At 38.8% G+C, this 15,470-nt stretch overlaps 1 protein-coding gene across 1 annotated transcript; it reads right to left on the bottom strand.

Moving 5' to 3' along the window:
- Nucleotides 1-9,021: 9,021 nt before the first annotated feature.
- On the bottom strand, nt 9,022-15,470 carry LOC149079026 (flavin-containing monooxygenase 5-like). The gene is made up of 3 exons (XM_089241289.1): nt 15,371-15,470; nt 12,474-13,126; nt 9,022-10,821 (listed from the first exon to the last, which is right to left on the bottom strand). The coding sequence occupies exons 1-3, from the start codon at nt 15,375-15,377 to the stop codon at nt 9,718-9,720; spliced, it is 1,764 nt and encodes a 587-aa protein (XP_089097415.1). The 5' UTR covers nt 15,378-15,470; the 3' UTR covers nt 9,022-9,717.

Below are 15,470 nucleotides of genomic sequence, written 5' to 3'. Positions count from 1 at the left end.
TATATTAGCCGATTCATCCATGTACACAACAGCTCTGGGCGTGAGCGGTCATCAATCAATCAATCATCCATGTACAGTGTACGGCTTTTATCTTGTCGTATAGGTATGGTTCAAACTTAAAAAAGAAAAAAAAATTCTGAGGCTATCTTTTCAGAAATCACTCTGTGCCAGTTTTGAGGGCGAAAATAGAATGTGTTATAAAATAAAAAAATTAAATTTTCTTACGGGACCCCCCCCCCCTGTTCTCTAACTTCCAATTAGAAATTGATTGGATTAGATTGGAATTAGATTGTTGCCCTGTCCCTCGTCAGGCCAACCAAAAAAAATACATATCTCCTAGTGCAATTTGTGAGATATTTTGATTTGAAAATCGGAGAAAAGTTAAGAAAGAACAGCATAAATTTACAGACAACGCTTCTTTCTCTTGTTCATGCAGTTCTTTTCTCCGATTCTTGAATTCAAATATCTCAGTGCATATTGCACTTAGAAACATGAAATTTTTTTTGTTGGCGTGATGGGCAACAACTCCTTAATTACAAGTTAAAGAACAAGAGGATCATATAAAAATTTAAATTATTTTTATTTCATGACATACTGTATTTATATTCTCGAAACTGGTGCAGAGTGACTCTTGAACACAATTTAAGCATTTTTTTTAAATTAGAACCATATGTCCACTACGAACGGTTGATGAGATAAAAGCCGTATTAGCACATACGGGACACCCTGTTTAAAGGATAACTGTTTACTTTTACAAAAAAATATTCCCCCACACGCATAATACAAACGCTTAATTAATTATAAAAATATATTGAATTTTACGCCAGTATCTTTGTTGTTGCGACTAGTGTTTGTATAAAACTTGAACGGTCACGAAGATTTGTATGTTGAATGTTGTATGTGAAATTTGTAAGTTTCGTTCCTTACATTTCTCTCCTCCACCTAACCAGAATATTACCCGCCGCTCTGTCTCAACGAAGAGATACAAGCAGGTGGTCAAAGACCTGGGCTATGCTGGAATACACATTTCTCTCCTGGTACATTTCGACACAGACATTTCGTATGCTCTGACCGTAGGAGGGACCGAATGAGTGAGTAAATGAGTGATTGTGTGTATGACCAACAAAAAATGTGCCGTCTTTCTAAAACACTTTGTATTGGTTGCAAGTTGTTAGCCCTATTACCATTCTCTCATCACATCAATTCAACTAACCTCCCCCCCCCCCAGTTGAAATCTTTGCCATCTGTGAAGGGGGGTCTGATCAATTGATACTGATGAGCCACATTGTATAAGGTTATGGTGTATAGTAGAATCCCACCATGAGTGTTGTACAGAATGGAGAAAACCTTTCCTAGGGAACCCATTCTTATTGGTGGAAAGTCAACCATTAACAGGGATTTAGCCAAATAAAGAAGAGAATACGCTCTCCGACACAATTATAACAAACTGAGTTGAAAAAAAGAAAGCTTCTCCATTGAAAATCTGCTTAGAATGTTTGAAAAATAATTTCGGGGGTGAGGAAGCAAAAAACAAAGGCCAAACTTTCTGCGACTCATAACTGAAGGGGACATCGCAAAATGAGTCGTATAAATGAAAAAGTCATATTAATGAAGAAGTCATATAATAAGAAAGCAAGAAGCAAGACATTATTTATCTTTTTGGCCGGGAGCGCAGAATATCATCGTATAACTGAGAGAAACGTATAAATAAGAGGTAACTGCATTAAAACGGGTGAAAAATAAAGACTAACGATATTTTCTACTAAAGACATCTCTGATTGCAATTGGAGCATGTGATATTTTCATGTGATCACCTGGAATTTTCTACATATCATTCGACACTTTTTTTTTTCCTGAAACATGAGCCACTTACCGTGTCTTGATGTGCATTAAATTCTTTCTGGCTCAATTACGAGTATTTAAAGATATTGTAATGAGCCTTCAGGCCATCATGATATCGAAAATATTCTTTCGCAATTTAGATGACACGTTTCCCATCTTTAAACAGCAGAATGTTCGACATGTTCATTACTCTCAGCAACATTTGTTCCCTCTTCTAATCTCTTCAAAATATCTTCCGGGTTTTAGAAAATAGTTCATTTCTTATAGTTACTCGCTCATTAATACTCATATAACTTGCATATTAGTACTTATGACTTTGGAAGTAATGAAAAATATCTGTGAAACCAAACTAGAGTTCGACAAAAAAAATAAACCGCTATCATGGGTAAAATTTCACCCTATGAAAATTTTACAATGCAAATAAAAAGAAAATACCACTCGTAGAAACACCCTATCCTTTTGTTAACTTAAGCCAGATCCACATCGCAGTGCTACGCAGCTTCAACCCACAAAAAAAGTGGTTTTGAGTTGTGACTAGTACATCCCGGGCTATTCTAATGGTTGATTTTGCTTAGCCACATCTCAAAACTTGTTTTGCATAGATCAGAATCACGTAACGTAGTCGGTGTGGACCCGGCTTTACATAACACACAAGGAAGATAGCTCGAACGACCACTCCCTGCATTGCATTGCTGTTTAATGGTGCATTCTTAAATATTTCTACGGGTGATAGTTCACCCATGATAGTATTCCGAAGCAATCGAATGCGTTACCAGCCGTATTTAAACCTAGATGTTGTGGTACGTGTAGTTCGTTGTCTCGGTAGTCTAGTGGTCTGGGGCATTTACCCGGAAAGTGAAAGGACGTGGGTTCGGTTCCTCGCAGGGGCAGTTGAATTTTCTCTCTTTCCAAAATATAAACTTTGAATCAGCCAGCTGTTCAATACCTTTGTATGGATAGTAGCGAGTGTGACATCCTCCTCGGATAAACAGCGTTATTGTATTTATTAGATATGTGTTCAAATGTATTTTTTCGTTTGTATATTTGTGAATGAAAGTTCAGAATTAAAATTACTTATTGTGAAGCTCAAAATAATATAATTATATCAAGCATCTTTTCTTTTTTTCTATTATTGTACTCTTTACTTGTACTCTGTTCAATATTGTTTTTAAATACTCTTACAATACATTCATCAAAATGATTTCATAATCTATGTTTTTGAAACCAAGTCAAATATTACGTGATTTATATTATTATTATTAAGTTGATTTGCATTGTCAAAAAAGTTCAATATTTTAGGGGACAATGTACAAAAAGCTCTTTTTATATCTGTGCTCAGATGGCAAAATGTAGTAAGTCACTTTTTCAAAATTTCACGAGGGCAAATTTGTGAATAATATTTTGTAAGAATGTGATACTGTGGCTTTTTGACGTATTGCAATTTGTCTCCGTTGGTTCTTCATAAATCGAAAGACTTGCACTTGATAAGCTCGATTAGTGTAGTTCGTTTAGTTCTATTTTGATTTTTCATTGCAGGTGGCAGCATCACCACCAAGAACACGAAAGACGCAAAACTCAGTACGTTCGGAGCCATACACATGCACTCAGAACACACATTCCGTCATGTACCGATTCGTTAGAAATTCCACGGAGGAATGTGTACGAGGTGTATGTACAGTTTAAGTAGTAGTAGGAAGACGTGTGATCAACAATCCGCAGATGCTTTTGGTTCCAGAGTTCGTTAGAAAAAAATTACTTAAACACTAATATTTTTACTCAGTGTAATGCGTGCTGCTAGCCGTTACAGTGTCTCATCTACTTTACTTGTACCTCAACGTTCCGTTTTCGAAAATGTATTCTGTGACAAAAAATGGTTAAGATGGGTATAATCACATCTTAACCGTCTATAAACCAGAGGTTCTCAAACTTTTTCCACCCGCGGAGTCCCTTTCCCTAATCAAAACTTACCCCCGGCTACCCAGAGCAGTTTAACAAGGAATCTTTTCGGAAAACCGTTGTTCGGGCCGCCGCTCCGCGGTGCCACGGCACACAGTTTGAGAACCCCTGCTCTAACTTGTACAGCAGAAATCCCCTAAACCCCCGTAAGGGTTTCAAGGGTTTTTTTTTTATTTGTCATATCTTTCCCCCTTTTTTATGAAGTTAAGTTTCTGCCCATTTCCAGAAGATGCAATGTAGTGGGAGGGAGGGGGGGGGTAAAAAAAATTTGTTCCATTGATAAACCTTCACAAACTATTTGGGCCCTAAACTGTTGAAATAAAAAGTTTTTAAGAAGACGAGGATGTCTTATCAATGTCACTGAGAGGGTTAAAACTTGTTACATTAGCTTTGAAACAACCCGCACAGGCTTAAACAGAACGTAGTTAAAGCTCATTAAATATTTTGATAGTTATTGTAATTATTAGTTCGTCGATGTAGTGAATCTGTAGTTGCATCCAAAAGTTTCTGTAAAAATTACCCATTATCTTTATTACAAAGAGAAATGTGAACGAAATTCATGTGTAGTTTCGAAGTAAAAATTATTCTTTGACATTTAATTCATTATTACTTTTGTAGTTCAAGAATTCGAAACATATGATTTCATTTGGTTCATCCACCCAGTGTTTCTTAACCTTTTTCAGCTCATGGCCCCCCTATGGATCACATTTTTTTCTCGTGGCCCCCCCTGTCCTATCCAGGGCCTCCCTCTACCCTCATCCAAGAGTGAGATACTTTCTATTTTTTTTTTATTATGAATGCAATTTTAATAAATCAGATCAATCTCTGGAATCCTGACTAGGCACGGATTCAAATGGGGGATTATTATCTTTTTTAGGAGTCAAACTATACGGTTTTTTAAAAAAAACGGTCTGTGTGAAATACGGGACGATACAACGAGCCTGTACGGTAAATCGACCCTCCCAACACATCAACCGTTGCTCTGGCGGCCCTCCATATTTAGCTGGAAATAACAGCTTACATATGAAAATCATAGTACCAGATCCCATATAGTGCAGTCCTCTCCCTCCATTATAGACATGAAGACCCGGGTCATGCCCTCATAGACCCAAGGGTTAAGATGCCCCTAGTTCTATGGGCGGATATGATGAATTCTGAAAGAATTAATATTTTTCAACCATGTTTCACTTTTGAAGCTTTTCTCTTCACAGCTCTATGACTCCCTTCACCAACTGTCAGAGATCACCTTTCTTCTGTTTTTCTCCCGTGGCCCCCCCAGATTATCCCAGGAACGCAGAGGAGGGGGGGCCATATGACCCAAGGTTGAAAACCTCTGCATTAACCCATTAGCTACCACGATCCCCATTTGGGGATTTTGGAATTTTACGTGCTTTACGTTTACAACTTTTTGTGCATATATATAATTTCAAAAAAGAAAATTTGGCAGCTGATGGGTTAAAGAAATATATTATATCGCCTACCATAGAAAAAACAAGTTTTACGTTTTTTTTAATTTTGAACTTTGGTCTTCATTTCTGGAGCCCAAAATGTCATAAATGCCTTCTTATGCCTATTTTCGAACTTTTTTTTTTTGGAAATATGTCATTTTTGAATTTTTCCTGCCGTAAATGTCTATTTCGATATTGTTTTATTTTTATTCGTGAATTTTAGAGACCTTATTCTGTAGTTTCTACATCACTTAAGTTACCCGCGGAGCACTCCCAGATTACTTAATTGATCGTGGCATAATTACGGATCACTTGAGTGATGCGTTGCACAGTTCCAGAGCACTTATATATAAGCGGCCCGGAAACATTTCCTGATCACTTCGTTAACGAACTGAAAACTATATACTATTGCGTATAAAATGTAAAAATGCTTTAATTATCGGTTATACAAATATTTATCAATTACAATACTATACTCAAACTCTAATATTATTGCTGAATACTTGAGCATATTGTTTATTAATGGATTCTTTCAACCATTTATCCAAAACATAATTAGATCTCAATCGAATACATGTCTTGATCACATATTCATGCGAAATTCATCGGATATACAATACATTTCCATTTTTTTCTCTGATTTATTAACAGGTTATTATGCCATAATATGTAAGCTGCGTTTCAGTATACCCACTTCAACTATCAGATCAAAACAAGCTAATCGCCAGTTCTAAAAAACTTAATTGTTGCCAACTTTATATTTTTAATTCAAAATTTCAATTTTTCATTATATAAATAATACTGGTCCTTCTAACAAGTTTGAAGAATTTTTATTTAAACTTGAAACAAAATAGTAAGCCAATCACGCTAGATATATAAGTTGTAAAAATAATCTATCACAGCTGAATCCTTGGATTACTCATGAAATAAAACACTTGACGAAAGTTGAACAAAAATTACACTATGAAACACACGAAAATTTCCTCTCGATATCCCATTAAATGTAGCCTATAAAAATGTTGTAAAACTGGACAAATCCAAAATAAAATCTGCTAAAATTGAATATTTTTCCAACCAATACGTATTCATTTTTAGTAGCATTTACCAGAACGGGTCATTTTTTTACATGACTCCTTGGTAAATTGATTTTCTCTTTTTTTGTACGTATATAATTATAATAAATTTGAAAAAAAAACAAAACAAACATATCTATTCTATAATATAAAATCACAAACAAACTCGAAAAGGGCCTGTTGCTAAGCAACCGAGTGACGGAAACTCTGTTACGGAAGTGGGTTCGATTGATATATCGATATTCACATTCATATATCGATATGATATCATATATCATATATCGATATTGGGTCGATATTCACATATCGGGACCCATTTGACCCATCGGGACCATGTTATGTGCATGTACCAAGAGGCTCCTACATCCTACAGCAGAGCCCTTAGGCTGGAATTTAGATTTCGAGCCCCCAAACCAGCTTTTCAGGGGCCCCCCTGTGATTAATTTATAGTGTGAAAAATCAAAAAGTGAAAAGAATCGTTGTGGCCCCTGTCAGCCCTTCCTTTGTGGGGGGGGGGGGAGGTCCATGCCGAGAGGTATATATATATATGTGTAATATACACACACAACAGCAGTGCTCCCAACACAGGGTCGGGGTACCCGGGGAAGATTTCACGTATAAGTAAAAAGTTTTCATTTCCAGGGGCCCTTGATGGATCTCATTGTTTTCTTGCTGCTTTAACGTTGAAAAATTTCGATAGCGGAAGCAAAAGATATATCCAGTCTGGGGCCCCACCAAAAGTATGCGAATTGGTGTCCCGGGTAATTGGTTGGGGGGTCCTGGATTTTATTCGTTGGTAAAACGAATACAAATGAAAATTTTTCATGGTACTCGCTCCATGGGATGGCCGACAAGCTTCCAAGTCGGGGCCCATGTTTACAGGTTTCATTTTGGGTGCCCTGGATTTTATTTGTTGGTAAAACGAATACAAATGAAAATTTTTCATAGCACTCGCACCGGGGGATGACCGACAAGCTTCCAAGTCGGGGGCCCCATGTTTACAGGTTTCATTTTGGGGCCCTGGACGAATCTCATTCTTTTCTGTTGTAGAATTCGCAACAGCGGAAGCCCGAGATAAAGCCAGTCTGGGGCCCCACCAAAAGTATGCGAATTGGTGTTCCGGGTAATTGGTTGGGGGCCCTGGATTTTATTCGTTGGTAAAACGAATACAAATGGACATTTTTCATGGCACTCGCTCCGGGGGATGACCGACAAGCTTCCAAGTCGGGGGCCCTATGTTTACAGGTTTCATTTTGGGGGCCCTGGATTTTATTCGTTGGTAAAACGAATACAAATGAAAATTTTTCATGGCACTCGCTCCGGGGGATGACCGACAAGCTTCCAAGTCGGGGGCCCCATGTTTACAGGTTTCATTTTGGGGCCCTGGACGAATCTCATTCTTTTCTGTTGTAGAATTCGCAACAGCGGAAGCCCGAGATAAAGCCAGTCTGGGGCCCCACCAAAAGTATGCGAATTGGTTGGGGGCCCTGGATTTTATTCGTTGGTAAAACGAATACAAATGAAAATTTTTCATGGCACTCGCTCCGGGGGATGACCGACAAGCTTCCAAGTCGGGGGCCCTATGTTTACAGGTTTCGTTTTGGGGGCCCTGGATGAATCTCATTCTTTTCTGTTGTAGAATTTGCAACAGCCGAAGCCCGAGGTAAAGCCAGTCTGGGGCCCCACCAAAAGTATGCGAATTGGTGTCCCGGGTAATTGGTTGGGGGCCCTGGATTTTATTCGTTGGTAAAACAAATACAAATGAAAATTTTTCATGGCACTCGCTCCGGGGGATGACCGACAAGCTTCCAAGTCGGGGCCCATGTTTACAGGTTTCATTTTGGGGGCCCTGGATGAATCTCATTCTTTTCTGTTGTAGAATTTGCAACAGCCGAAGCCCGAGATAAAGCCAGTCTGGGGCCCCACCAAAAGTATGCGAATTGGTGTCCCGGGTAATTGTTTGGGGGCCCTGGATTTTATTTGTTCGTAAAACGAATACAAATGAAAATTTTTCATGGCACTCGCACCGGGGGATGACCGACAAGCTTCCAAGTCGGGGGGCCCCATGTTTACAGGTTTGATTTTGGGGGCCCTGGATGAATCTCATTCTTTTCTGTTGTAGAATTTGCCACAGCCCAAACCCGAGATATAGCCAGTCTGGGGCCCCACTAAAAATCTGCGTATTGTGTCCCCGCTACTGTATGTGGGGCCCTGGATTTTATTCGTTGTAAAATTGATAAAAATGAAAAATTCTCACAGGGGGGTGTCCGACAAGCTTGCAGGTCAGGGCTTCATGGAAATGTTGGCAGGTTGTAATTCGGTCCCCCTGAATGTATCTCATTGATTTTTGTGGTTTAACATTGTAAAATTTGCAACACATCGGTAGCCCAAGATATATCCAGTGTGGGGCCCCACTGAAATTCAGCGAATTGAATCTGGGGACCCCCATGGGGAAGTTTTCTGGGGATACTTGATGAATCTCATTTGTTTTTTGTTGCTTTATTATTATTTTCATTAAAATTCGCTTCTTCAGTAGGCTGGTGCTTTCACACGTCCCTTTCCCCTTTTCCATAGCACGCTGATGAAGTGGGACGAAATAAACAAGATATGTCCGGGAGAGAAGTGGGGGGGGGGGGTTGGCCGCCAAAGGCGGCAGGGGGGCAGAGCCCCCCTAGTAGGAATATATGTGTGCAATGTGAACACAACTGGAGGCTACTAACCTATAAGTTTGTTCGGAAGAGAGAGTAAAAAAATATAAAAGAACAGAAAAATGAAGAGAGAGAAAGTAAAAAGATGTCCGAAAAAAAACCATTTCATATTAATTGACATTTTTGCGACCAGATATGTGTAAAAAAAAAAAAGCGACGCAGCGCCACTTTTCCCGCATGGAATATATGGTCATCGTATCCACTTTTGGGTATTTTTTGGATGTGAGCATTTATCAATCGGTTATTCTGTGGTGTTTGGTCAGAACATGGTAACTCCAAAATCACATTTTTGAGATATAAACATTTTCATTGTCATTTAAAAATCAAAAATGAAGCATACACACAAATACAAATGAAAATATCATACACCAGCATGTTGTTTAGCCGTACGCACGTACTTGTGCTTTTACCTCACTTCTAATTAGTTATTAGCAAGACATACTTTTAGGTCACAAAGCTATTTTTTGGAGATATCATGTTCTGACCAAACACTACAGTATTGTTATCAGAAACCCCGAGTTTTGATGCGATCACGTGAGTTTTGTTGCGACGTGCACTGTACTTTTTTTTTTTTGTAGCACAACAAATAGTTTTCTCAAAACTTTCCACGAAGACCGACCATGTTCACTGACCTACAAGTGGAATTGCACGCAGCGTCTAAAAACTAAACAAAATTTTACTTTTTAAATATTACGTATAGAAAGACCTGTTCACAATGATACGTCCGAAATTCACGAAAATCAAAAGAGTAGCGGTAACCGCACTATACAGTACAAAAAATAGTTTCATGCTCCCAGTAGAGGAATAAAAATTGAACAAACACAAGAGTATCAGAAACACCAACATCAAAATCAGAAACATATGTCCGAAGAAGAAGTTTCGCACTGATTTTATCCACGTGGTCCGTGGTGAGATCATCGTGAACGGATACTGCATTCTTTGTGAAGCCGTAAGAATAGTTTCCCGTGCTTTTGGCCATGAATGCGGTCCACACAGTCGGTATTGATACGGTGAGCATGGCCCAAATATACAGCTCATACATAATATAGGATCCGAGAACAACATTTTCCAAAAGTCGGGTACGGCTCCAAACTGTGAAGCGATTTCGTCCGAATAGTCAACGTAATCAACGTGCACGGTTATTTTATCGGAAGGGCAGTATCTCTTTGAATTTTCCGCGTGTCTCTTGTCCACATCTTCCTGCATAATACCTGCGTTTGGCAACGTCCTGTTTCCGCTGAATAGTTGGGCTGCCCACCTGGTTTGTAGTTCTGCGAGAGGCCACGCTGGTCCCATGGGAGTAAGAAAACCGATAAACGCCAGCGTATGATGTTTCAATTGCGTAGGGTAAACACATTTGTACAGGTTTATTTTACCTCCTTCTTGTACGAGAATTCCTTTGTCCAGGAAAGGAAATTTCCATTCGTATCCCGTGGCCATCACAATCACATCGACTTCAGTCTTCTTTTGCTCTCCCCGGAAAAATACGCCATCCTCAACGAATCGTTCGATATCTTTTCGTAGGCGAACTGATCCATTCAGAATTTTTGATCCGATTACGTCATTGACGGTAGGGTCTCGACTCAGGAATGGGTATTTTGGTTCAATTCCGAACATTTCGTGATTGAAAGTAGTGTCGATGAAACACCATTCCACAATTTTGCTCGTCCATTTCAAAGGTATCAGATCTGGAATTGGAGCTATGAACCTTCGTAACAGACAGAAGTCGTAAGGCATCCCGTATGGTCCTATGCGTGACAGTACATAAGACATTGTGCGTACACTGAGGTAGACCTGAAAATGAAATAATGTTATATACTTTACACACACATATATATATAATAACTAGCAGTGAATTTACCGAAATGTGTATTATGCAATTTGGATAAATACATGTACATCTTACCTACGAAATGAACGGTATTCAATGAATCATTATAATTACTGAGATTCATTTGTATTTCAGAGCATTTTTTTAATACAACTCTATTTTTCCATGTAGAATAATTCTCTAGTAACGGTTATGTGCGAACTTTGTCTGGAAATGAATTATTCGCTGCAAAAAAGAGATAGTTCCAGTTTTTTTTCAAACTCAGGAAATCGTAATTAAAAAGGTGGCCCTTACATATTTAAAGGCACTTTTTTTATATTAGGTATCCCTAATATATATATATATATATATAAGGTGCCTCTTATTATTTAATTTTTTCGGTTCTTATCAATTTTTTTTTTCAGTTCTTATTCAATGTTTGTTTTAGTCTTTATTCAAATTTGTCATTGAAAAAAATAGAAAAGTTTTTCTTGATGGGATCTATACGGTTTGGCTGTGCAAAAGTTTATAAGTAATTTGAGAATTTTGAAAAATATTCAAAGATCGGATCGAATGACATGTTTCCATCTGGTAGTATGAGACTTTTTCTTCTCCAGATTAATAATTATTCATGTGGAAAAGAAAAAGTCTCATAATAGTAACAAGAAACTATAATAGGACAGGGAAAACTGCAATTTATAGGAACTCTAACAGGAGGTTAAAATTCCGTTAGAGAAGAAAACAAGAGATTTTTACAATTTCATAGAATATCCCTTTCAGACCCGAGCATTCATTTTTTGGAATTTTCAAGATTTCACATTTTTGATATTCAAAAAATACATTAAAAACATAAATGTCAGCAAATCTTTATTTTTTCGAATTTTCATTTTTTAATGTTTCTTTCCTTTACTTATTTTTTATTGAGAAATAATTCACTTCGGTATATTCAAATTCACATGCAAAATTTTTTTTCCCCGTAGGTTCAACTTTAAGTACTGTCAACAATCATATTCACCATGTTTCTAACTCAAAACTTTCACAATCCTTTAAATCAGGGCTTAACTCCCTGAGGTAAGAAAGAAAAATTCTACAATGAGAGAAAGTAACCACCACATTTTTGTGGATGCAGGGTCTCAAAGGTATATATATTTTAACTACCTATAATACCCGGCGCTGTCCGGGTTTTCTTCAGTTACTGAGAAGATTTAAAAAGTGGCAAACCAGTACAAAGACATATAAACTACTATACATAATATTGGCATCATTAAAGGAGTGAAAAACCATTGTAAAAGCATGTACATGTCTGGAAAACGCATTTCTAGGGAACCACGGTAACCAAAGTAAACATTCCGAAAGGGATTGTTGAGACCCAAAAACCATTGTTGCCCGACAGTTTTTGGCCCATTTCGGGCATTTGCTCTGTTCTGATCTCTTTAAACTTTAAAGTTCTGATCTGAACTTTTAAAGTAGAGCCCATTGTTCAAGTCGGGTCCCATTAGGTACATATGCAAAATTTGGTGACGATCGATCTAAAATTCTAGATTTGTATAGAGAACATACACACACACACACACACACAGAAAATGAATTTTTGATACAATATTAGCGATTAAAACAACATCATAATCAATCTCACCTGATCAGCGACAGAAGTCATTTCAACAGCTGCATCTAGAGCAGAACTTCCCATGCCGACAACCACAACTTTCTTGCGCGAAAATTCATCGACCCTTTTCAAACTATGCGAGTGAATGATCTTTCCTTTAAAATTTCCCATGTCTTCATAATTAGGCATTTTTGGGTACGTTATGTGTCCCGAGCAAATCATAACTCCATCATAAACGTCAGTCGATGAGTCGCCACTTATTAGGTCCTTCACAGTGACTAGCCACCTGCCAGTTTCATCGTAATTATCAGCCTTACGAACTCTGGTCACTTCAGAATTGAATCTTATGTGACGAAGGAGGTCGAACTCAGAACACAAGTTACTGAGATATTCATAAATCTCTGTATGTCTCATAAAGTTCGGATATTCTTCCGGGAATGGATAGTTGCTTATTGCTCCGATCTCTTTGCTGTGGTTAATGACGGTTGTCCACATCACTGACGGCAAACCTGCGACATCTTCGTCTCTGTAGCACCAGGTACCACCGAAATCGGAATACTTTTCGAAGCATATTGGTTCGATCCCTTCTTCTTTCAGAGCTTTGATACTCAACAAACCACTGATTCCTCCTCCAATTATGGCTACTTTTTCGCAGATGGGTAAAGTTTGCTCTCTTTGTGTGCCTGTAAATATACAAATTATATTTTCAGAGGTTTCTTTTTCTGCGCATTGAATTGATGAAATTAAAGACACGTCTATTATTCATGGTATTTAAATGAAAAATATATCAAAAAAGTGTATTTAACCCCTTCACGTACTGTCTTTTGGTGACAAATTTGGGTATCTATTTGACGTATCAGCGATAAATCTGGTAATCTTGTCTGAACCTAACAGCGCGTAAAAAAGGGGAAAGGAGGGAAGATAGAAGAGTGGGGGGGGGAGAAGAAATAGAAGAAAAGGAAGAAAAAATAGAAGAAAAGGAAAAACAAAGATAGATACAGAACATTTTTCTATTCACCTCATTCTATTCGCTCTCACATGCATATAGTAGAAAAATGCATTATATGTTTATATGTATGTGGCGGGAAAAAAATCGGAGTATAGAAAGGGGGCCGTTCAAGTATTACGTAAGCAAAATTTTAGCCATTTTTGACACCCCCCCCCCCCCTTGTCAGCAAAATTTCGTCATCAGCTCTGCCCCTCTGAATCCAACTAATATTTTCATAAAGGGTGGTTGATGACGTAAGCATTATCCAAACCCCCCCCCTCCCCTTGTCATCAAAAGTCAGCAAATCGGAAAGCCCCCCCCCCCGCCATCGATGATGACGTAATACTTGAACGGCCCCAAGAACGCAGAGGAGAAAAAACCAACTTCGGTTCATAGGGTTGCAATAAAGCTTCGCGATTGGTCGAGAGGAAAGAAAACACAGGGAGCTGGATTGAATTTATTTAACTGGCGTTTGGACGAAATATTTCGTTCGTAATCACAAAGGGGTTAAATAAGATTCAGCTTATATATAGAACACTCTACAACTCTCCCCGTAAATTTTCATCTGCGTAATTTCTGTCTAATTTGTGCATGTCGGAACATGTTCTGTGTCTTTATACGTGTGGTCATAACATATTTATGTTGTTAGAGTTATGCTTGCTTCGTGTTCTACTGGTGACCTGCTGTGGCGTCTCAACGGGGTTCGAACCTCAGCATTCTGACTACAACCCCGTTGACGGCATAGTTGTAGTCGGTTGAAGTTGGGTTTTCTGTGATTTTCCAACTTGGGGTTGCAGAAGCAGACCAAAGGATGTTTAGAAGTTTCGCGAACCGATGCCCGGTTCGTCCTTGTGAGAAACTTTTCCGACGCAGGGGTACAACAGAAACGGCAACGTGACCATAGAAAAAGACTGCTACCTCGGGGAGTCCCACATCGAGGGGTTGGCACCACCAACCTGTCGGTAAGAGAAAAAAGGTTGCCGTTCGGAATCGGCAGTAAATTGTAGGTTCCGCTCTAATGAGCCCTCGTGTGCAGAAAATGACCGTGGAGCGGCATGAATGAATAAACGCCAGGACTCGGCCACCGGACTTATCCCATTGCCGAGATCTCTTCCAGCCCAGCTTCGTGGCGAAGTTTGGAACACAGTGTGTGTACCTAATAGTCTGAATGCGTATCTAGTGTCGTGTCTGATTTTTCAGTGCTGCCATCTATACTTCAATTTTTTGAGTGAAGTGTAATGAGTGTATTTTCAACGTTGTAGAGGCCTGTTGCTCTCTGTGGTGAAACTTTTCTTAATTGAGAGATCGACTCGCAATCGCGCCTTGAAGTTGGGAACCACATTGAACATTGAAGGACCGGACACACCCCGCTTCCCATCTCAGAGAGATAACGAAGCTTTCCCGGGGGATGGGTGTATCCGGAAATTTATTAATTTATGTGAAAATAACAATGATATACATACATGCAATAAATAATCTGGAGTAAAAATTGTGATCATATAGCATCAACCAGTTGGGAACCACAGAAAACCAACTTCAGCCAGCCACCACTGTGGCATCGGTGGGGTTCGAATCCGGATCTTCGCGCCGAGAGTCCGTCACCGTGACCACTCGACCACCACAGCGGTGCCACGGTGCGGCAGAAATTGTCAAATTAACTATGATACTTAAAAGCGATGCTACCCGTAAATCAACACGGATTAACTTTAACCAATTCGTGTCGAGTTGCAGGTTGTATCCACCCAGTGTGCATCATGCCTAACATACAAATGATAAATGTTCTGGGGTGCAGCAAATACGTCAGTAATTCCCCAGAGGAATAATAAGTATTGATTTATCTCCGAGGGTAAAAACTGCTACAAAACCCTAAAATTTCACATTCGCAAAAGATAATTATTTATAATCTAGATCATAATATAATCTATCTTCCATTACATACCTGCCATTATAAGTCATCAATTTCGTCATAAACAAAGGACTTCGACACCCATTTGAAAATTTTTCATCGATCTTCATTCAAGTAAACACCTCGTCTTATT

The sequence above is a fragment of the Pholcus phalangioides genome, unplaced genomic scaffold, assembly GCF_987345545.1.
Source record: "Pholcus phalangioides strain wild (caught in Gottingen) unplaced genomic scaffold, Ppha-v1.0 ptg000013l_1, whole genome shotgun sequence".
In the NCBI taxonomy this organism is placed as follows: Eukaryota; Metazoa; Arthropoda; class Arachnida; order Araneae; family Pholcidae; genus Pholcus; species Pholcus phalangioides.
The sequence above is the reverse complement of the archived record's forward strand: the minus strand, read 5'-3'. Positions and strand labels throughout refer to the sequence as shown.

Coding starts and splice junctions, on each gene's coding strand:
- LOC149079026 (XM_089241289.1), bottom strand. Junction 10,822..12,473: donor TGACTTCTGTCGCTGATCAG/GTGAGATTGATT, acceptor TTTCATTTTCAG/GTCTACCTCAGTGTACGCAC.